Source organism: Trachurus trachurus (genome assembly GCF_905171665.1).
Source record: "Trachurus trachurus genome assembly, chromosome: 19".
NCBI lineage: Eukaryota > Metazoa > Chordata > Actinopteri > Carangiformes > Carangidae > Trachurus > Trachurus trachurus.
Genome location: NC_139913.1, coordinates 6,670,966 through 6,687,861, shown reverse-complemented (window position 1 = coordinate 6,687,861; position 16,896 = coordinate 6,670,966). Strand labels below are relative to the sequence as shown.

The window sequence follows — 16,896 nt, the reverse complement described above, 5'->3', positions numbered from 1 at the left end:
AGATTTTGACCATAAAAGAGAGAAAATATGCAGTTGTGTTTGAGGTGGAACTGTGAAAATACTTAAAGATTTTAGTGTCACATCTTTCTTTTAGGCCCATTTTACTCCGTTTTGATTTCTTTCTCTTTCTTTCTTTTTTTTGCCTTGAGACGTAACAAGGTGGTGCACGCTCGCTCATGCTGTGTGAGTGCTGGAAAAAAACAGTGGTGTCAAAGGGAATTCAAGGTTGCTTTTTCATTGACCTGATGATGATGTGCAGAGCTTTAAAATGGCCCTAAATAAGCTGATGTCCTCTAGGCAAGAGGGATACACAAAACACGCCAATTCATCCACCAACAATGCCGCGGATGATCACAGAATGTTAAAAGATCCTCGTTTTGAAGTGTAAATAAGGCAGGCTCCAAAGTGTTGCCAGTGAGGGAACAGTTTCTACACAATGTATCCCAATTCTTGGAAATGTTTTTTTTTTTTTTTTTTGGCATTAAGTGATACTTAAGTGGGGACACAAAGACATAATTTCAAAACCCCAAATATACATTGTATATCACTGGGGGGGGGGGGGGGGGTGGGGGGGGGGGTTCATATGTGTTTCATTGAAATTCATATATCGAAATCCTCCAGCTATGAACACATAAACAAAAGAGTGAAGGGGCTTTGGAACCACCCATGTGGAAAGCATTGATTGCAGCTTGCTTGAAGCCTTCAGGAGTCTATTGGACACAAAACTTGAGGCCAATTGATTTTTCTGCATTAATTTCTCAATTAGGATCTGCAAAGAAGACCACGAGGGCTCCAGTCAAAAAAAACAAAAAACAAAAAAAAACTCCAGTTAAGGCTGAAGCACGAGGCTTTGGGGCCTTATTGCTCTGTGTGTGTATGTGTGTTTGTATATTATGCGTCCATGCAGCATCTGATCTACCTACACAGAACCATCTGTATGATTACGAATGATTTTGGGATCAATTTTCAGGAAAGAGGAATACCTGAGAGGTAATCAATATTTGAACCAACTGTGCCCTTAAACTTCATACGCTCACATCCCTCCATCAGAGTAAACATTAAAACAAAAGGCCGACCGGCCGTTGAGAGCAGCTGTGAGCGTACAGTGTGTGTCATACTCACAACAAAGAGTGTTTCAACAAAGAGCCTAAATGTGGAGTCTGGTGCGTTCTGTCATTCTCAGGCTCTGCTTTTTTTTTTTTTTACTTTTTTCTACCAAATTACATCTGTTGAATTATTATATCCAGTGCTGGCTCCATTTACTTAACAGTAAATGAGGGAATTCTGAAACAGTATTTTTTTCTTTTTGACAAATACAGTAGCTGTGAGGTTAGGGCTGCAACAAGAGTGATGTTTTATAGTGATGAACAATTGCTTTCAGTTAATTTTTTATTTTACATGTTTCATCTTGAATGCCAGTATTTAGTTGACTTCAACCACGGGAGGAATAAGTAGGTACATGGATATAACTTTGCCTCTTTATACTTGCCCTCCATCACTGCAGGATATTTTGCTTTTCTTTTCTCTGAGCTGATTTCAGACCTTCAGTGATAAATTACTTTGCAGATTAAGATTTCATGTATGAAACACATTGTAGAGGTAGCATTTATATATAGGTGTAGCATTTTACAGCATCAAGTTTACATGTTAATGCATCACATCCAGTATACCAAAGCAATAACATAACACTGTGTGCTATTTGCATAATGAGCACTATTACTCAAGTACATTTTATATACACTTTACTTTAATTTAAGTAAGACTTTGAACATGGGATTATTTCTTCTAATGGTGTATTGTTACTCTGTGATATTTAGTTTTACATGAATGACCGGAAAAACGTCTGTCACCGTCAAGCGTCGATCATACACTAAATCTATTCTCACTTTTTCTTCTATTTCTGACTCGCTCCTATGACTGTGCAAACGCATACTGTACAAAACATACAGTGAGGGATTTATAGAGACACGAACAGATGTGTAGCCTAATGCATATACTGATGAATAAAAGAAATGCTATTATTGAATTCAGACTATTTCTGGACCAAACAATCGTCGGTGTATACGGTGTCTTATTATACAAATGTCAAATGTATATGGACTGATCTGGAATAAATGCATTTTCACAGGTGTTGATGGTGCAAAGTGGCCCAGAATAAGCATATACACGCTCCCTGCTCTTTTTGTATGATCATTATTCTCAGATTTAGACTAATTTTATCACATCAGTTTTATAAAGTGGAGATGATCTTTTCGACTAATTAAAAAAAAAAGAATTAATGTACATGTGGCTGCAGTCACAGGCTGATGAAAAGATTTTAGTTTAGATCTACAGCACATGCTGTTTTTCTGTTGTCTTTGTTAGGAGATAATGGGAGCAATATGTGACTGCAGAGATATGAGTCTTTGCATCAACTATAACCTGCTCACAGCTTAACCTTGGAAGATGTTTAGCTTTCTTTTGACTCATATTGTACAAAGAACGCAGACTGATGTCTCATTAATGGGCTCGTCTTCCATTCTGTTAATGAAAACATAGCCAAATGAACACGCCGTTGCTCTGATTTGTACTGAGAGGCGACTCATTTGACTCAAGGTCACGTCTCCATTGTGCTGCTCGTTAAGTGTGTGTGCGTGTGGAGCGTTAAAGATGAAATTGTTTCTCTGTACTAAAGCTTTTCCAAGAATTTATGGCATTGAAAGAAAAACAGCCGCTACTTTATAAGTCAGCAAATGAGCAGTAGTGTCAAGTTCAAATGGAAAAAAAAGAAGAGCTCACTTGTTTGCTGTAATTTCTCGGATTCCTCTGTGTTGTCATTGAATTTTCTATAAAGACGATGAGATAATGTTTACAGAACATAAACTAAACTAAACTAAACTAAACTTGAGTTCCTTGAATATCTTGAAAAATAGCCTTGAAGCCCATTAATGTCCACTGGAATTCAAGGATCACATCTGGGATGCAGTATATAGTTTTGACAGGGTTTCCTTCATCATAGAGAGTTGAATAATTAGCGATCAGTATAAAAATGGAAATACGTGCAAAAAAACAGCCGAGGAAACTTTGCTAGAGTCTCAAACAACACAAAGACAACCTGCCTCCATCTTGCACATAATGACTCTTCGCTCATGCCCTCAAAGGTCAACTCTCCCTTACTGTGATCTTAATTAAGACCCCATTGTGAGCAACGTGAAGAAGACACAGCTCGTTCTTGTTCTCCTCTCTCACAATAAGGCCTCCTGCTTCCTGTTTGAGGAAGTACCTTCTGCGAGATGCTCCCAGTCTCTTAGCGAACAATCAGAGAGGGTTCCTCCCCATTGAAAGCCTGAAGATGTGGAGGGTCCTGCAACACAAGACCTGTCTGAGAAAAGGGCGAGTTCCAATGCGTCACAAAGCCGGGGGTCAACAGGAAGCCACTTTCCCTTTGCCCACCATTTTCCCCTAAGCATCTGCTTCTGGCTTTCGTTGATGGAAGCTAATTGTGCAAATACACAAAAGTCTGAAATAATTGTTGTCTCATTTTTGTTGCTTTAGTGGATCGTTAGCTAACAAATAAAATAAAAAAACTTGTTAGGATCTTGCAATCATTACTGAAACACTGAGATAAGAGCTTATATCCATCTCTTCACCAGAGGCTATGCTCTTAAGAAGAACGCCCATGGGGTTTATCCATCCATGATTCCTTTTCTGGTTTAATTACGCAGTCTGTCAGTGATACTCTGTGATAGCATCGACTCTGTGCTCAGTCATGTGGGCTTGCGGGAGGATATCTGGACTTTGCATTGCATTGCATATAACAGCAGGTCCGGTGACGAACACACACGCTATCTTCTCTCCCAATCAAGACATGAATCAGTGTATAAATATCTCCTTTGGCTACCTGACGCCTGATGCATTCACTGTAAAGCCAGTGTGAAAATATGACTCAAACCACCAACCCCGCTGGCTGGTGTGTATACCATTGACCTTTAAGTAACATTTACCAGCCAGCAGCGGCTTGGCTCGCCCCTCCCTGTGAGATGCTGCCGTGACCGACAGGTGAACGGTGTGTGTGCCCGTCTGCAGATCAGCGGCAGCCGAGTACATAGGTTACCTTGTCTCTCAGGTGGATTCCATGTTTAGAGAGTTCAGGCCCTGCCTTGGACCTTGATTAATGACTATCGCGTCCATTTCTGAAAAACGCTTGGCTGTTTGTTTTGGAGGCGACGGGAGACAGCTCACGTAGCCAGTCGGCCTAATACGGTTCCCACGATGCTGCGTGTGTGTGGATGAGTTCTGGAGACACTCGGCTCCTGCTCGAGCCCAATACCTACAGTGATATGAAAAGCAGCGTGCCTACATTAATCATGCGTGTCGAGAAAACTCCTGATCACTCTCCTGGGATTCTTTTTCCTGGAGGAAAAACATGAGGCTCTGCATCCAGAGATCTGATGTATTTTGATTACTGATTCATAAACTTTTAACCTAATGAAATGCCTGTTGAGCTGTTTGTTATATTATTTGAAACGTCTCAGGGGGGAAATATTGATTTTAGATGAGTGCAGTGTCACAGGCCAGTATGATTCACTCATCCCCCACTATCTTCATTGTGATTTGCGCTGCGGATCATAAAAAAAAACAGACAGCAAATACATTTATGAAATATACGTGTTTACCATATTTTCAATAAGCTGTTTTTCAGTACTAATGTCCCTCACATTGTTGACTTACAGTAAGCACATATATTATGTTTCATATGCATATGACTTCACTGTCAGATTCTGTTTGTGAAAAATATATTACCCTCAACACTCACTTAAAGCTTTAGTCAACATAGCATTTCTTTTCTCATTTTTTTTCTCTTTAAATTAATTTCTGAAGGACTTGTGAATTCAATTCCTTCATACAGAGCTTTTATTTCCAAATGAATTGTCCTATTGTGTCAAATGATTAGAGCGCCAAGGGGCAACGGAGCAGAGAAGCTACTTCCCTACAAGTACAATAAGAGGGAAAATAAATAAATATAGACATATAGACATATATTCTTTACATTAAATGAACTCATTTCCAAGAACGCAACTCTGTCCTCGCCCATTTCCATGTTTTGATGTGGTGAATACAAATCCCAAACCTGGGGTGACAGAGAAAGGATTGACTCCAAGTAATTAAAATAAGTGTGCACAGAAATATTCTGCATAGAGAACAGTTACATGCTGAATATAACAAGCACAGTAGTAAGAACACTATTCGGTAAAACAGAAATAACCACTGACACACAAATGCGAGCACAACCTAGATATTTGTTGTCTGATTTGCTTTTACTCTAATGAATAATATACAGCATGAAACAGTCTTTTCATAATCAGGTAAATCAGACATCTATTTCTCCATCCTGTCCATTCCAAATAGTGATGAGGACCATTAGTATACATGTAATTATGGCTAACCACAGTATTATCCCGCTGATAGAATTTATATGAGCTGCGCTGACAATAAATGCCAAAATGCTTAACAGCATCTCTCCCAACAATAGAGGAAATTTGCACTCGACTAAATGCAACTAAAGTCAAATGTTAAGTTTCTCTTATTATCAAGTGAACAAACTTCATTACTGGAATAAATCAACCCACAGGTACCATAAAACAAGCATATTTTTGTGAGCGGGGTAAAAAAAAAGAAGAGAAAATGCCCAGCAGTAATATGTTAATCAGCAATGAGAGACCTTTTAGCTGGTATGGTTGGCAACATGGATGCATGATGGGTAATTAACTGTTTAGGATGTGCACTGTGCGCCGCTGCTACCATGTCTGCTCGAGATGAAACAATGAGGGTGTTCACAGAAAAGTAGGTGAATTTCTCAAAGTAGTTTGGTGGTTTGTGTGAGGAATTTCTTTTTAGATCTGTTTCTTTTAGTTGTGTTTTATTATTTTATTTAACCAGGTATTGCACTTCCTTTTTCTGACTGAGGATATTTGGCCACAGTAAACACTGTTAAATGTGAATTACCAAACATTCATGAAAGGCTATACTTTAAAAAAAAAAATGTTTTAAGAACAAATTAATATTAAAATACTGATCTACAAAATATATTTGCATAGGCTGCATGTATAATTAGATAGAGTAGGCTATGCATGTTTTATTTTTAAGTTCAAACACACATGCAGTGGGATTCAGAGGAATTGTAAGATTTATATGAATCACTAACCTAGTGCACTATCTACTGTATATTCAAACACTGTCTATTGACTATGGATCAACTGTTCAGTGATTTAACTTATGTGCCTCAAATATGTAAAAAGGAAAAAAAAGAAAGAAAGAGTGTCATTGTGAATATTAACAAAATATATAAAAACAGAATTAATTTGGTGCATGTTGTTCATATATTGTACATATTTCTACTGTATGGTTATTTCCAGACAAAGATAAATTGTTTGGGGCAGGTTGGTTCATCACAAGTGCAAAAGCACACATGCATATATTACCCAGCTGCCACAAATGTGCTGAGCAGCTACAATAATTTGTTTTCAAAGTTGTGAGAAGCACAGGAGTCCCAGTAAATAGCCACCAATAGGATGACAGAATATCATGAAATATGAAAGTACCCCCTTGAATAATTCAAAGTATTTGTCTTTTTCCTGTTTCTATAGTCTGAACTGTATCTGCAGACAGATTGATGATAAACTCTTGTCCAATTTGTGACGGCAAAGAAACAATTCAGATTTGCAGATGTTGGAGTATGGATTTATCATCAAGGCGGATGACGACTACAGTGGAAATCTGAGTTCTTTGTGATCACATGCAGACTGGTGACTTCCTCTCTGACGTCCGCCACACGCTCTGAGACGTGGGAGCCCCCCCCCCCCGGTTGTGCCAAACCGCAGGCTGCACACGGAGCAAGAGGTGAACACGCACAAAACCCATAACAAAAATAAATAACACCACCAGAGAGCCTCGCGTGCTCCTGCAGCATCATTCAGAGCAGCAGCAGCAGCAGAGGCGGTGGCGGTGACGGTGGCGGCAGCAGCACAGCCTATCATCATCTTATTAAAGGGTCCTGTAGATTAGAATCACCAGGGCGGCATCAGAGGCAGGTGTCCCCACGGCAGGCATGATAACACGCTGCCAGCCCCCACTAAACTCTCAGGTACCTGCTGAGGCAATCCGGGGAGAGGCCAGCTTGGAGCTTCTCTGCTTTGGTCTGGTCTGTATGGGCTCAGGTTTGGAGGGCCCCGAGCGGCGGGGTGCCTCTTCTTCCACCGGCTGCCTAAACACAGACACACTGGATGAGAACCAGGGACGCCGACGATCCCCCTTCCCCTTCCTCTTTTCCCTCCCTTGCTCCCTTATAACACTGCTGGCTTCAGCCCAGCCAGCCAACACAAACACTGCTTTCACCTCATCAAGATAAAGCACATCAGTGATCATTGAGCGGAATAGGCTGCTTTCATGGTGTTGCCTGGTCTAGGTGCGTTGGTAGGCAGATTCACAACTCTTTGGTGCTGCACTACATGTGCACATATTTCCTCATCACTGCTGTTTGACAACACTGCTGAGAGCAGATACAGAGGAATTAGTGTCATAATGTTTGTTTTCATGCGTCTAACAGCATGATGACATGAAACAATATTTTTTAATCAGCAATTCTATGTCTTGTTTTGATCTTGCGGTGATTTATTTAGCTTGAAAGGAGCCAACCATGTTGCAACAGAGTGTAAGTGTCACCTGGATGTATGTTTCGGCTCCGTTTCTCGCCGTTACGTTTTCAAAATTCATTTTGGATTTATTGTGATTGCTCCATCAAATGTAGTAGACAAACTGCATTTTCCTGAGATGATGAGATAAGGATACTGAATCACCGCTGCTGAGCTCATCATCGACATGTGCGCGCACAAACACACACACATTAAAAAAAAAAAAAAAAACGCATGCACAATCCTCTTGTTCAGCAGGCTGCAGGATTTCCCCCCTCCCTGTCCTTTTTTTTTTTTTTTTTTTTTTAAATAGGTAGGCGATGGCAGTTTTTTTTTCTTTTGGGGTTTATTTTGTGTTTATCCCCAATTAACCTATTTCCACCCAGAGGACACTGTTAACTATTTTACATTTTAATATTCTCCCTCATTCTGTTTTATTAATCAATTATTAATTAATTGGAACTTGGTAAATCAAATATGGTGTTGTAAACATATATATTGAGCGTATATTAGAATTTCATGAGGTCATTATATATTTAAATTTACATTTTCCCTATTATCTGCAATCACATAAAGTCCACATGATCACTGTCTTATCCTTTAAAGGTTGAATCTCTATATAAATATAACATGGAAGTGGAGCATCCAAATCTGCATCAGTTATTTGTGTCCAGTCTGGCTGCTGCTGCTGCTGAGGGAGGAGAGGAAAAATAAAATAGTATAAAAAGAAAATAAAAAAAGAAAACAGCCCAGTCTGTGCTGCCAGTGAGGAATTCAGGTTATAGTCCCAGAGGACATCACACCTGTCAAGAAAGCAGGATGCAATAACACCCTCCATCCCAAAAAATAGATCTGAGGAAACATTATCTAATAAAATGAAAAATAGATCTAAGGAACTGACAAAGCAGATAAAATAGGAAAACAAGCTAGGGAGTAATAGCTTTTATTCTGCTTTGATAGGCCTCTGGTATTTAGAATAAGCAAAAAAAAAAAAAAAGCAGATGTAAAAGTAGGTTATAGAGTCTTACGTGTGAATGATGGGTTACGAAAGAATTAAATAATAATAATAATAATAGAAAACTTCCATTTTAGCCATAATGTGAACTTAATTTGGCTCCAGTGTGACAAACTGGTCGGGAATAGTGGAGTCAAACTGGTTGCAAACAGCCTGAGGAAGTACCCTCTTTCCCTCTCTTTTTTTCTCCCTCTCTCTCTCTCTTTCTCTCTCTCTCTGTTTTCCTCCTCCTCTCTTTCACCGGGAGACCGCCCATATGTGCGTTTAATCCACATTTGCAAGCAACTCCTATCTTCCTCCTATTTTACCATCACTGTCCTGCTCCCAAACTGCCTTTTTCCTCCTCACATGCTTTTTCACTGCAGTCGTCCGCCGGCTTCCTCCAGCCTCTCTCTCTTTCTCTTTCTCTCTCTCTCTTTCTTCCCCCTCCTCCTCCTCCTCCCTCCACCTCCTCCTCCTCTTCCACCACCACCACCACCTCTCTCTCTCTCTCTCCCTCCCTCGCTCTCTCTCTTTTTTTCCTCCTATTTATGAAAACGTCACTTCAAGTCCCTCCCTGTTTGAATCTCATTAGTTTCTTGTGTGTTTCTCCCTGTCAATAATCCTGAATCCAGACTCTCTCTATTTCCATCCCTCTCTATCTGTCAATCAGCGCCGCCTTTGAACTGAAAACCACTCCGACCAACTTCAACTCACTCAATCCGAGCGGCTCGGCTCCTTCTCCGGCTTCCTTTTTCTGCCAAGATTCCCTTCTTTTTTAGTTTTGTACCAACCGCCAGAAGCTTTGGAAAACGCCAGTGCAGACCCCCAAACTTAAACTCGGACTTTCTAGATCACCGAGATCAAGGGTTTTAAAACTTTGTCTCTCTTTTTTTTTTTTTTTTTTTGTGTGTGTTGCCCCCCTGACTTAAAGAGAAAAAAAAATTCTTCTTGCTCGGGGAAAAATGCCGCAGCTCAACGGCGGTGGAGGGGACGATCTGGGTGCAAACGATGAAATGATTGCCTTCAAAGACGAAGGGGAGCAGGAAGAGAAAATTTCGGAGAACTCCTCGGCAGAAAGGGATTTAGCAGATGTCAAATCTTCTCTTGTAAACGAGTCGGAAACGAATCAAAACAGCTCGTCGGATTCAGAGGTAAGTTACAGATTACCACCACCACCAAAAAAAAGAGAGAGACACAGACACACGCATGGATCGATCGTCCCCCCGGTTTGTGTTAAGTTTAAGAGGCCTAAGGTTTGTTATACACTGTGCTGATTGACTTGAAAAGAAAGTTAACTATCGCCCTCGTCGCCCCGCTGTGTTAACTTTAACGCAATCCCTGTGTTTCATTGCATTTCAAGGCGGAAAGACGGCCTCCGCCTAGATCTGAAACTTACAGAGACAAAACAAGAGAAAGTTTAGAGGAGGGTGAGTTTCTGCTTTATTCTTCCACTCTTGTTTTTATTTTCGCACCATGACATTATAAGTGTCTGACGGAGGGGATATCCCAACCCCCCCTCCCGGCTTTGTTCCCTCTAATGCATTTTTTCTGGATTAAAAAAAAAAAAACAACAACTCTCCAAGGCCACTTTATAAAAAAGTTTTCTTCTTTTTTCCCCCCCGCCATGTTAGCTGCGAAAAGGCAAGATGGAGGGCTGTTCAAGAGCCCACCGTACCCGGGCTATCCATTTATAATGATCCCCGATCTCACAAGCCCCTACCTTCCCAATGGATCACTTTCTCCAACAGCACGCACAGTAAGTTCATTTATTTACAACTGTATGTGCACACACCACACACCACACCACACACACGCACTCACAGACTGACACACACACGGACACCGTATAGGCAAGTTAGACACGGGAGTGTTGTCACCCACAAATGCAGCCGATTAAAAAAAAAAACGTAAAAAAATCCCGTAGAGCCAAGTTTTACAACTCCCCGTGAAGTGTACAGTACAATGGCATGCATGTCCGCCTGCAGCTCCCTCCAGCCTGTGAGCCTGTCATGGTCAGCAGCAGCTAGCATGCTAACCGTGCTAAACGCTAAGACTCATTGCAATGAAATAGGACATAATGGTTTTATAGCAGGTCATGTGCACATGACATTTTTTTTTTTTTTTTTTACACTGCTGTGCTACCTGAATTTATACGTTAGCAACTTTAAAAAAAAAATTAAATGCATGGTCAATGTGAAATTATTATTCTTGTGTAATATTATTATTATTATTGGTAATGTAAGTATTATTATTATTATCATGCAGGGTCTGCTGTGTTGCAGGCCACAACAAGTGCATGTTTTTAACCCACTGAATAATGCAATTGGCTTGTGTTTGCACAGCCTCATCAAAAATGCCCTTTTTTCTACCACAAACTGCATGAGCACTCAGACCTTTGCACTGGCTTTTCTGACACACTGTAAGCAGTTGTAAAGCAATGTAAAAAAAGATAAATAAATAACACACACAAATAAAAATCAATATGCAAATGTGCTTTTCCAAAGTGATTTGCATGTGTCAAACCGTGTGAAGACATTGTGTGAAAGGTGCATGCATTAAAATTTGACAGCTTTTTTTTTTTTTTTTACCCCCCCCCCTTCCCCTCCTCCTCCCTCTTCCCTCCAAAACATCAGACAATATTTTTTTTTCCTGATTGATGTATATTTAGATTTATTAAGAGGTGTGATTTGTTGAATAGAAACACAATATGCTCTGCTGTGCATGTGCACCACCTTTGCCTTTAATGAGGAATCTATTGCCCCCTTCTTTTTTTTAAGAAAAAAAAAAGCATGTGCCATGCAAACCCCATATTTATAAATAAATTCATGTTATTTATTTAGACACAATCAGCCATGCTGTAATTATGCACACTTACTCATTTGCTCAGCACCTCACTGGTCCCACTGGGCAATAGCAGTCCTTAAGCGGCATAATTTTTTTTAACCATGGGTGTTTTTTTTTTTTTTTCTTCCTCTTCCTTTGCCCCCCTATTTTAAACGATTGCAATTACAAGTCTGCGCTTTAGGACCTGTCATCTCATTTTACAAGGTTAAGGCAAAGACCAGGCATTAGGAAATATGACCCCCTCCACCCCCTCCACTGCCGCCAACACCCCCCCACACACACACACACACATATACACACACACACACACCACCTCAGCTCTACCTAACGAAACTGATATTTTGTTACCTCAATTTTTTTTTTGTGCGCTGTGCACACCTTGAAAATAAATGCACATCTGACACATAATGCCTTCTTTTGTGTTTCTGCTATTGAGTTCAACATTTTTTTTGCATTAAATTCTTTTATTTATTTATTTATTTTGCTGCTTATATGTGTGTGTGTGTATGTGTGTGTCTTAATAGTTAAAAAAGATTTTATCATTCTTGGCATATGCACTTATGAGAACGTTTTGCCATTCCTTCCCTCTTACTCAGCCTCGGCCTCGTTAACGCTTCCGGCTGGTGCGTGGAATTAGTCACTCATTATTCTCATCATTACTGACACAAACACACATTCACACTCAACACACATGATTTTAAACTGAAGCGACTCCTTGTTGCAGTGGCCGAGGTTTCCGAGGCTCTCTCTTTGTGGCTGTATACCAGCACTGTATCCGCGGAGCGCTCACTTCACTGTGCTCAATGCAGCAGTTGGTGGTGGGGTGTGGGGTGGGTGGGGGGGCAGTAAATTGTGTAGTGTGGCTGGAGGATGCTGCGGCGAGACGGCGTTGACCTTTGCTCTCTTAATCCCACTATTTTCAGGCATATTTCACACATGGAATGATCTTATTTTTGTTTTTTTAAATGCACGTTTCCTGATTTGTTACCTGTTGTGAAGCTCCTTCCCAACGCAACTTTCCCTCCATTCTAGATGAAGTCATTACACATATAACACATGTAATGGCGACAGCTGAGGGGCTTCATTAGTAATAAAGCAGGCCAGATTTATTCCATGTGAATTCACACATGTACCTGAGCAGTGTCTGGAGATGAACATGGTTTTCAGCGTGCAGTGGTCTTCGTACTGTATAGCCTCGGCCCCCACTGTCTGCAGCGCCCTGTGTGTCCAGCCATTACAGCTTTGAAGTCAGCGGTCGCTGTTATATAAATGTATTAGACTTAAAGCAGGCATAAATAATTCACCTGGACATTGATTAGCTGTCTTGCTCCCTAACATGTCACGAGAGGCAGTGAATATGACTGCAGAGTATTATTGGAATGAGACTTTCTCTGTCTTGTCATGAAAGGCTTTGATTCTCGCTGCTTTTCCCTTCATTTTCTCTCCTCCTGCTCCTCGTGCTCTGGACGATGCTGTGATAGAATTCTCAGGATGTGGATTTCGGCATCAAACCTTTTTTTTTTTCTATTTTCATATCAATGATTTTAAAATTATATATTTTTTTCACATTTCTGTGTAGGAAAATTATCAGTTTTTTTTTTGCAGGGTGAAATTCAGATCAATTTTGATTTTATTTAACCCGTTTGGCATTGATCTTGGTCTGTTTGGACATGTTACCTTGTTTCAGTGATTTCTTATTTTTGCATGACTTGAGGAAGGAGGAGGGGGTGGGGGGGGGGGGATTCCTGCATGTGGCGGTTATCATAATTTGTCTAACCTCTGGGAGCCATAACCAGTGAGAATTTGTTTTTCCTACCACCTAAGTCCAAGGAGGCTCACAATTTAGTATCATTTAGCAATTTGACATGACGCTGTGCCCGGGCTTTAAAAGCACCTCTTGCCCTTGTCTCCTCCTCTCCTCTCCTCTCCTCTCCTCTCCTCTCCTCTCCTCTCCTCTCCTCTCCTCTCCTCTCCTCTCCTCTCCTCTCCTCTCCCTGCCGTCTCCCTCCTCCCTAAACCTCACACAAAGGCCTGCTGGATCACTGGGTGCAGGTTGAATTGGAGAAGTGGCCTGGCCAGTTCACCCTGGTTTTCTGTCTCCTTTCACTTTCTCCCCCCCTCCACCCCTCCATCCCCCCCTCCCCTCCTTCCCTTCTTCCCTCCTGTTCCCTTTTTGCTCTCTCTACCTCCCTTCCTCTCTCTGTCTTCCTTTTGTTTCCTGCCGATGCTAACACGGGGCTTGTGGAAAAAAGGCGGTGGGTTAACTCCGGTGCTGTGGGCTAACATCACACCTCAACAGGTCTGGAGACACAGAGGCTGAGGGGAGGGGAGGACGGGATCTGGGCGGCCAGCTCTCCTGCATCGGGGGCTGCAGGGCCGTAAATCCACTGGCTTTATTTACTGCCTCTCGGACTTATGAATGTTAAGATATTTGACGCCACCCCTGGCCCCATAATTCTCCAGGCCTGGAGACTTTTGGCGGAGGTTTTGAGTTTCGATGTATAATTACGAGTAGTTTAAAAAAGAACAAGAAAGTGTGTGTGTGTGTGTGTATGGTGGGGGGGCAAAGGGAGGAGGAGGAGGGTGTGTGTGTGTGTGTGCAAATGCAACACCAAGCATCCACCGCTGTGTTTAGAGTGAAAAAAGATGCTCTCAGAACCTGTGGCGATTCCTCTACAAGACGGTGCAAAGGCTTTGTGTGGTTGAAACAATAGCTTTTCTCCCCTTTTCCCTCTTTGTCTCAGTTGTGTTGTCGTGGCGAGGATCGCTCATGTTGCCGCAGACTCACCTTTTTTTTTTTTTCTTTCCTTTTTCCTTTTTTTTTTTTTTTTTTTTTAAATCCACTTTCACACAGGGCTGACTCCTTCCTTTATCGTTTTTCATTTTAAGAAGAAATAATGGAGGGATTTTCTGCTCAGATTATTGTAATGAACATGCAGAAACGAATGCAACACTACATCCTTTGTGCTCGTGTGCACACACACTGCTCGGGCCTTATCTGTTACAATTGACACAGACAGAGACAGTATCTTCCCTTAACATGGCAGCAGCATAAGCATAACAATGGTATATCATATGGATTATGTGTGTTCGGCTGCTGCAAATGGATTTTTGGCTGTGACAAGAGGAAAGATAGTTTAATACGGATTTAAGGGATAGGGCCTACACCTTATCAAATTGGCTTTACATGTTAATAGGGCCTAATTGGTGTCCGTGGGGGGTTTCCAGGCACGACGCGGCCGCATTTTGTGCCTCTAGCCGCAAAATGCACTCTGAATTTAGTTGGAAGGTTGCGCTCCTTTTGTCTTGCAAATCACTTTTGTTTACAAAGTATGGCGGAAGCAGCTCCTGCGCTCCCTCTCTCTCTCTCTCTCCCTCCCACTACTTCTTTTTGTGCTCCCTCTCTTCCTCTCTCTCTCTCTCTCGCTCTGCTGTTTCTCTCATCCTATGCTAGGAGAGGGGGAAAGAAAAGGTCCTTATTTTTTTCTTCGACTCAATAAACAGTCATAAAAAGTACAATCTGCTTTGGATTTGAGGAGTTAAGTTAGAGAAAGAGGAGGGGAGGTGGTGGTGGTGGTGGTGGTGGTGATGGTGGGGGGGGGGACTGGGAAGCAAAGTTTGGCACCATTAAACTAAAATTGAGGCCTGCTAGACATTAGCGGTGCACAGCACATTCTCGGAGCTTAATTAGTCCGAACTGTAATTGTTCATGGTCTGCCAATAGGAGTAATGCTCAGGAAAAGTGGAGTTGCACTAAATCGGCCCAGGGTTTTTAAAACAATAAATCACTCGCATATTTGTGCCGTGATTCAGATGGAGGCTCGACCTCTCCCATCTCGACATGTGGTAAATTGTAAAGTCAATGAATCGCAGATGTAGGGGTGGGGGGGTGGGGAGGGGGGAGCAGCAGCGGTGGTGGTGGTGGTGGTGGAGGGGACTCAGAAAGAGAAGGGAGAGGGAGAGTACAGTAAGGTTTTGTTAGTGCCTGCTGAATGAATGGAAAAAGATTTGTGCAGTAAATATTTACCGAGGAGATATATATATATATGTGTGTGTGTGTGTGTGTTATTCTCTCTCAGCTAGCAGGGATTAATTGTCAAACGCTGATGATGTTGGCAGGCTGAGCCGCGCAAGAGCTTACGCACCCATCGATCTGTCGCTCTGCTCGAAGGGGAGAAAAAAAAAGAAAGAAATCAGTCAGTTTGTGGGTGTGTTTCTAATCAGATTTTTAACTAGTGCGAAGGGAGTCGTGGTTCCCTGGTGGCAGTGTGAGCTGGGTTTGGGTGTAGCTAACATTTCAGCTGCAGTCAAGTCTGCTCTGGGGCTGAACCTTTTTTTTTTTTTTTTTTTTTTTTTTCTTAATTAAATCATTGACTTCATTGTTTTTAATGCAATAACAGCTAATCTGATGCCTAATTTTGACTTCAATGTAACAGATTAGGCCTGTTACTCATCAAGTCACAGCACAGCCTGGATTTTTTTTTTTTTTTTTTTTTTTGTAAAACAAATTATTCTCAGAATGGATGCATCCATTTCTACCTCCTGTATCCTTCCCTGTTTCTGTCAGTGAGCCACCACACTCTGCTTTTCTGTGTCTGAGCAAAAGAGAAAAAAAAAAGGCATTAGTTTAGCAGCTGTGCACTGGTGCCCCCCCCCTCCACCCCTCCACCCCTCCAGCCCCCAGTGTAACCCCCATCCTCTCCCAGCCGCAGCCCCCCCCACCACCACCACCACACCACCACCACCCCACCTCGCTCCCTCTTTCTCACATGCATGTCTATAGAGCTCAACACAAAGATAGCACTGTACATCTGGAATGCAACTTTTGTCATCTGTTAAATATAGGCTAGCTCTGCTCCTGGCCCACAGGGCTTGGGGCTCCCTGAAAACATGGAAATTAAATTATTCTGTGTGCGTGTGTGTGTGTGCGTGTGTGTGCGTGCATGAAGCCACCAGTTAAATTTGTATCTGTATACAGAGCGTGTTCGCTTTATTTTTATTTACTGTTTTTCCTCGGTAGACAGCACATCTTGAACTCCCTAGAATTGTTGGCAAGTTCACTTTTAATCTCAAAAGCAGCGAAAAAAAAAAAAAAAAATCTGCACAGAGCTAGATACTACAGTAGTTTTGTACGATTCTGTTTCTCATCCCAAACAAAAAGTCTTCAGAGTTTTTATTTAAACTTGAATGTAAACCAAACTTTGTAAGTTGCGCTTTCAAAATACATTGACCTTCGTGAATTCAACAATTTCTTGAAGGACAGTACATGCATAGCTGATCCATTCATCCCACTATTAACTCTCTGCTATGAAAAAAAACACGCGTTGACAGTGTTGGTTTCTGTAGAATGTGAAGCTTCCTTTCACTTTGCAGCCAACACACTGA

General features: G+C 41.6%; 1 protein-coding gene across 11 annotated transcripts in view; it reads left to right on the top strand.

Moving 5' to 3' along the window:
* Positions 1-9,196: 9,196 nt before the first annotated feature.
* The window catches only part of tcf7l2 (transcription factor 7 like 2), a 95,036-nt gene continuing 87,336 nt past the window's right edge, over positions 9,197-16,896 (top strand). For all 11 annotated transcript variants that reach the window (XM_083994267.1, XM_083994258.1, XM_083994266.1 and 8 more), the window contains exons 1-3: positions 9,197-9,818; positions 10,028-10,094; positions 10,299-10,423. In XM_083994267.1, the coding sequence (XP_083850393.1) occupies positions 9,630-9,818; positions 10,028-10,094; positions 10,299-10,423 (381 nt within the window). In that variant the 5' untranslated portion in view covers positions 9,197-9,629. The remainder of the gene's footprint in view (positions 9,819-10,027; positions 10,095-10,298; positions 10,424-16,896) is intronic.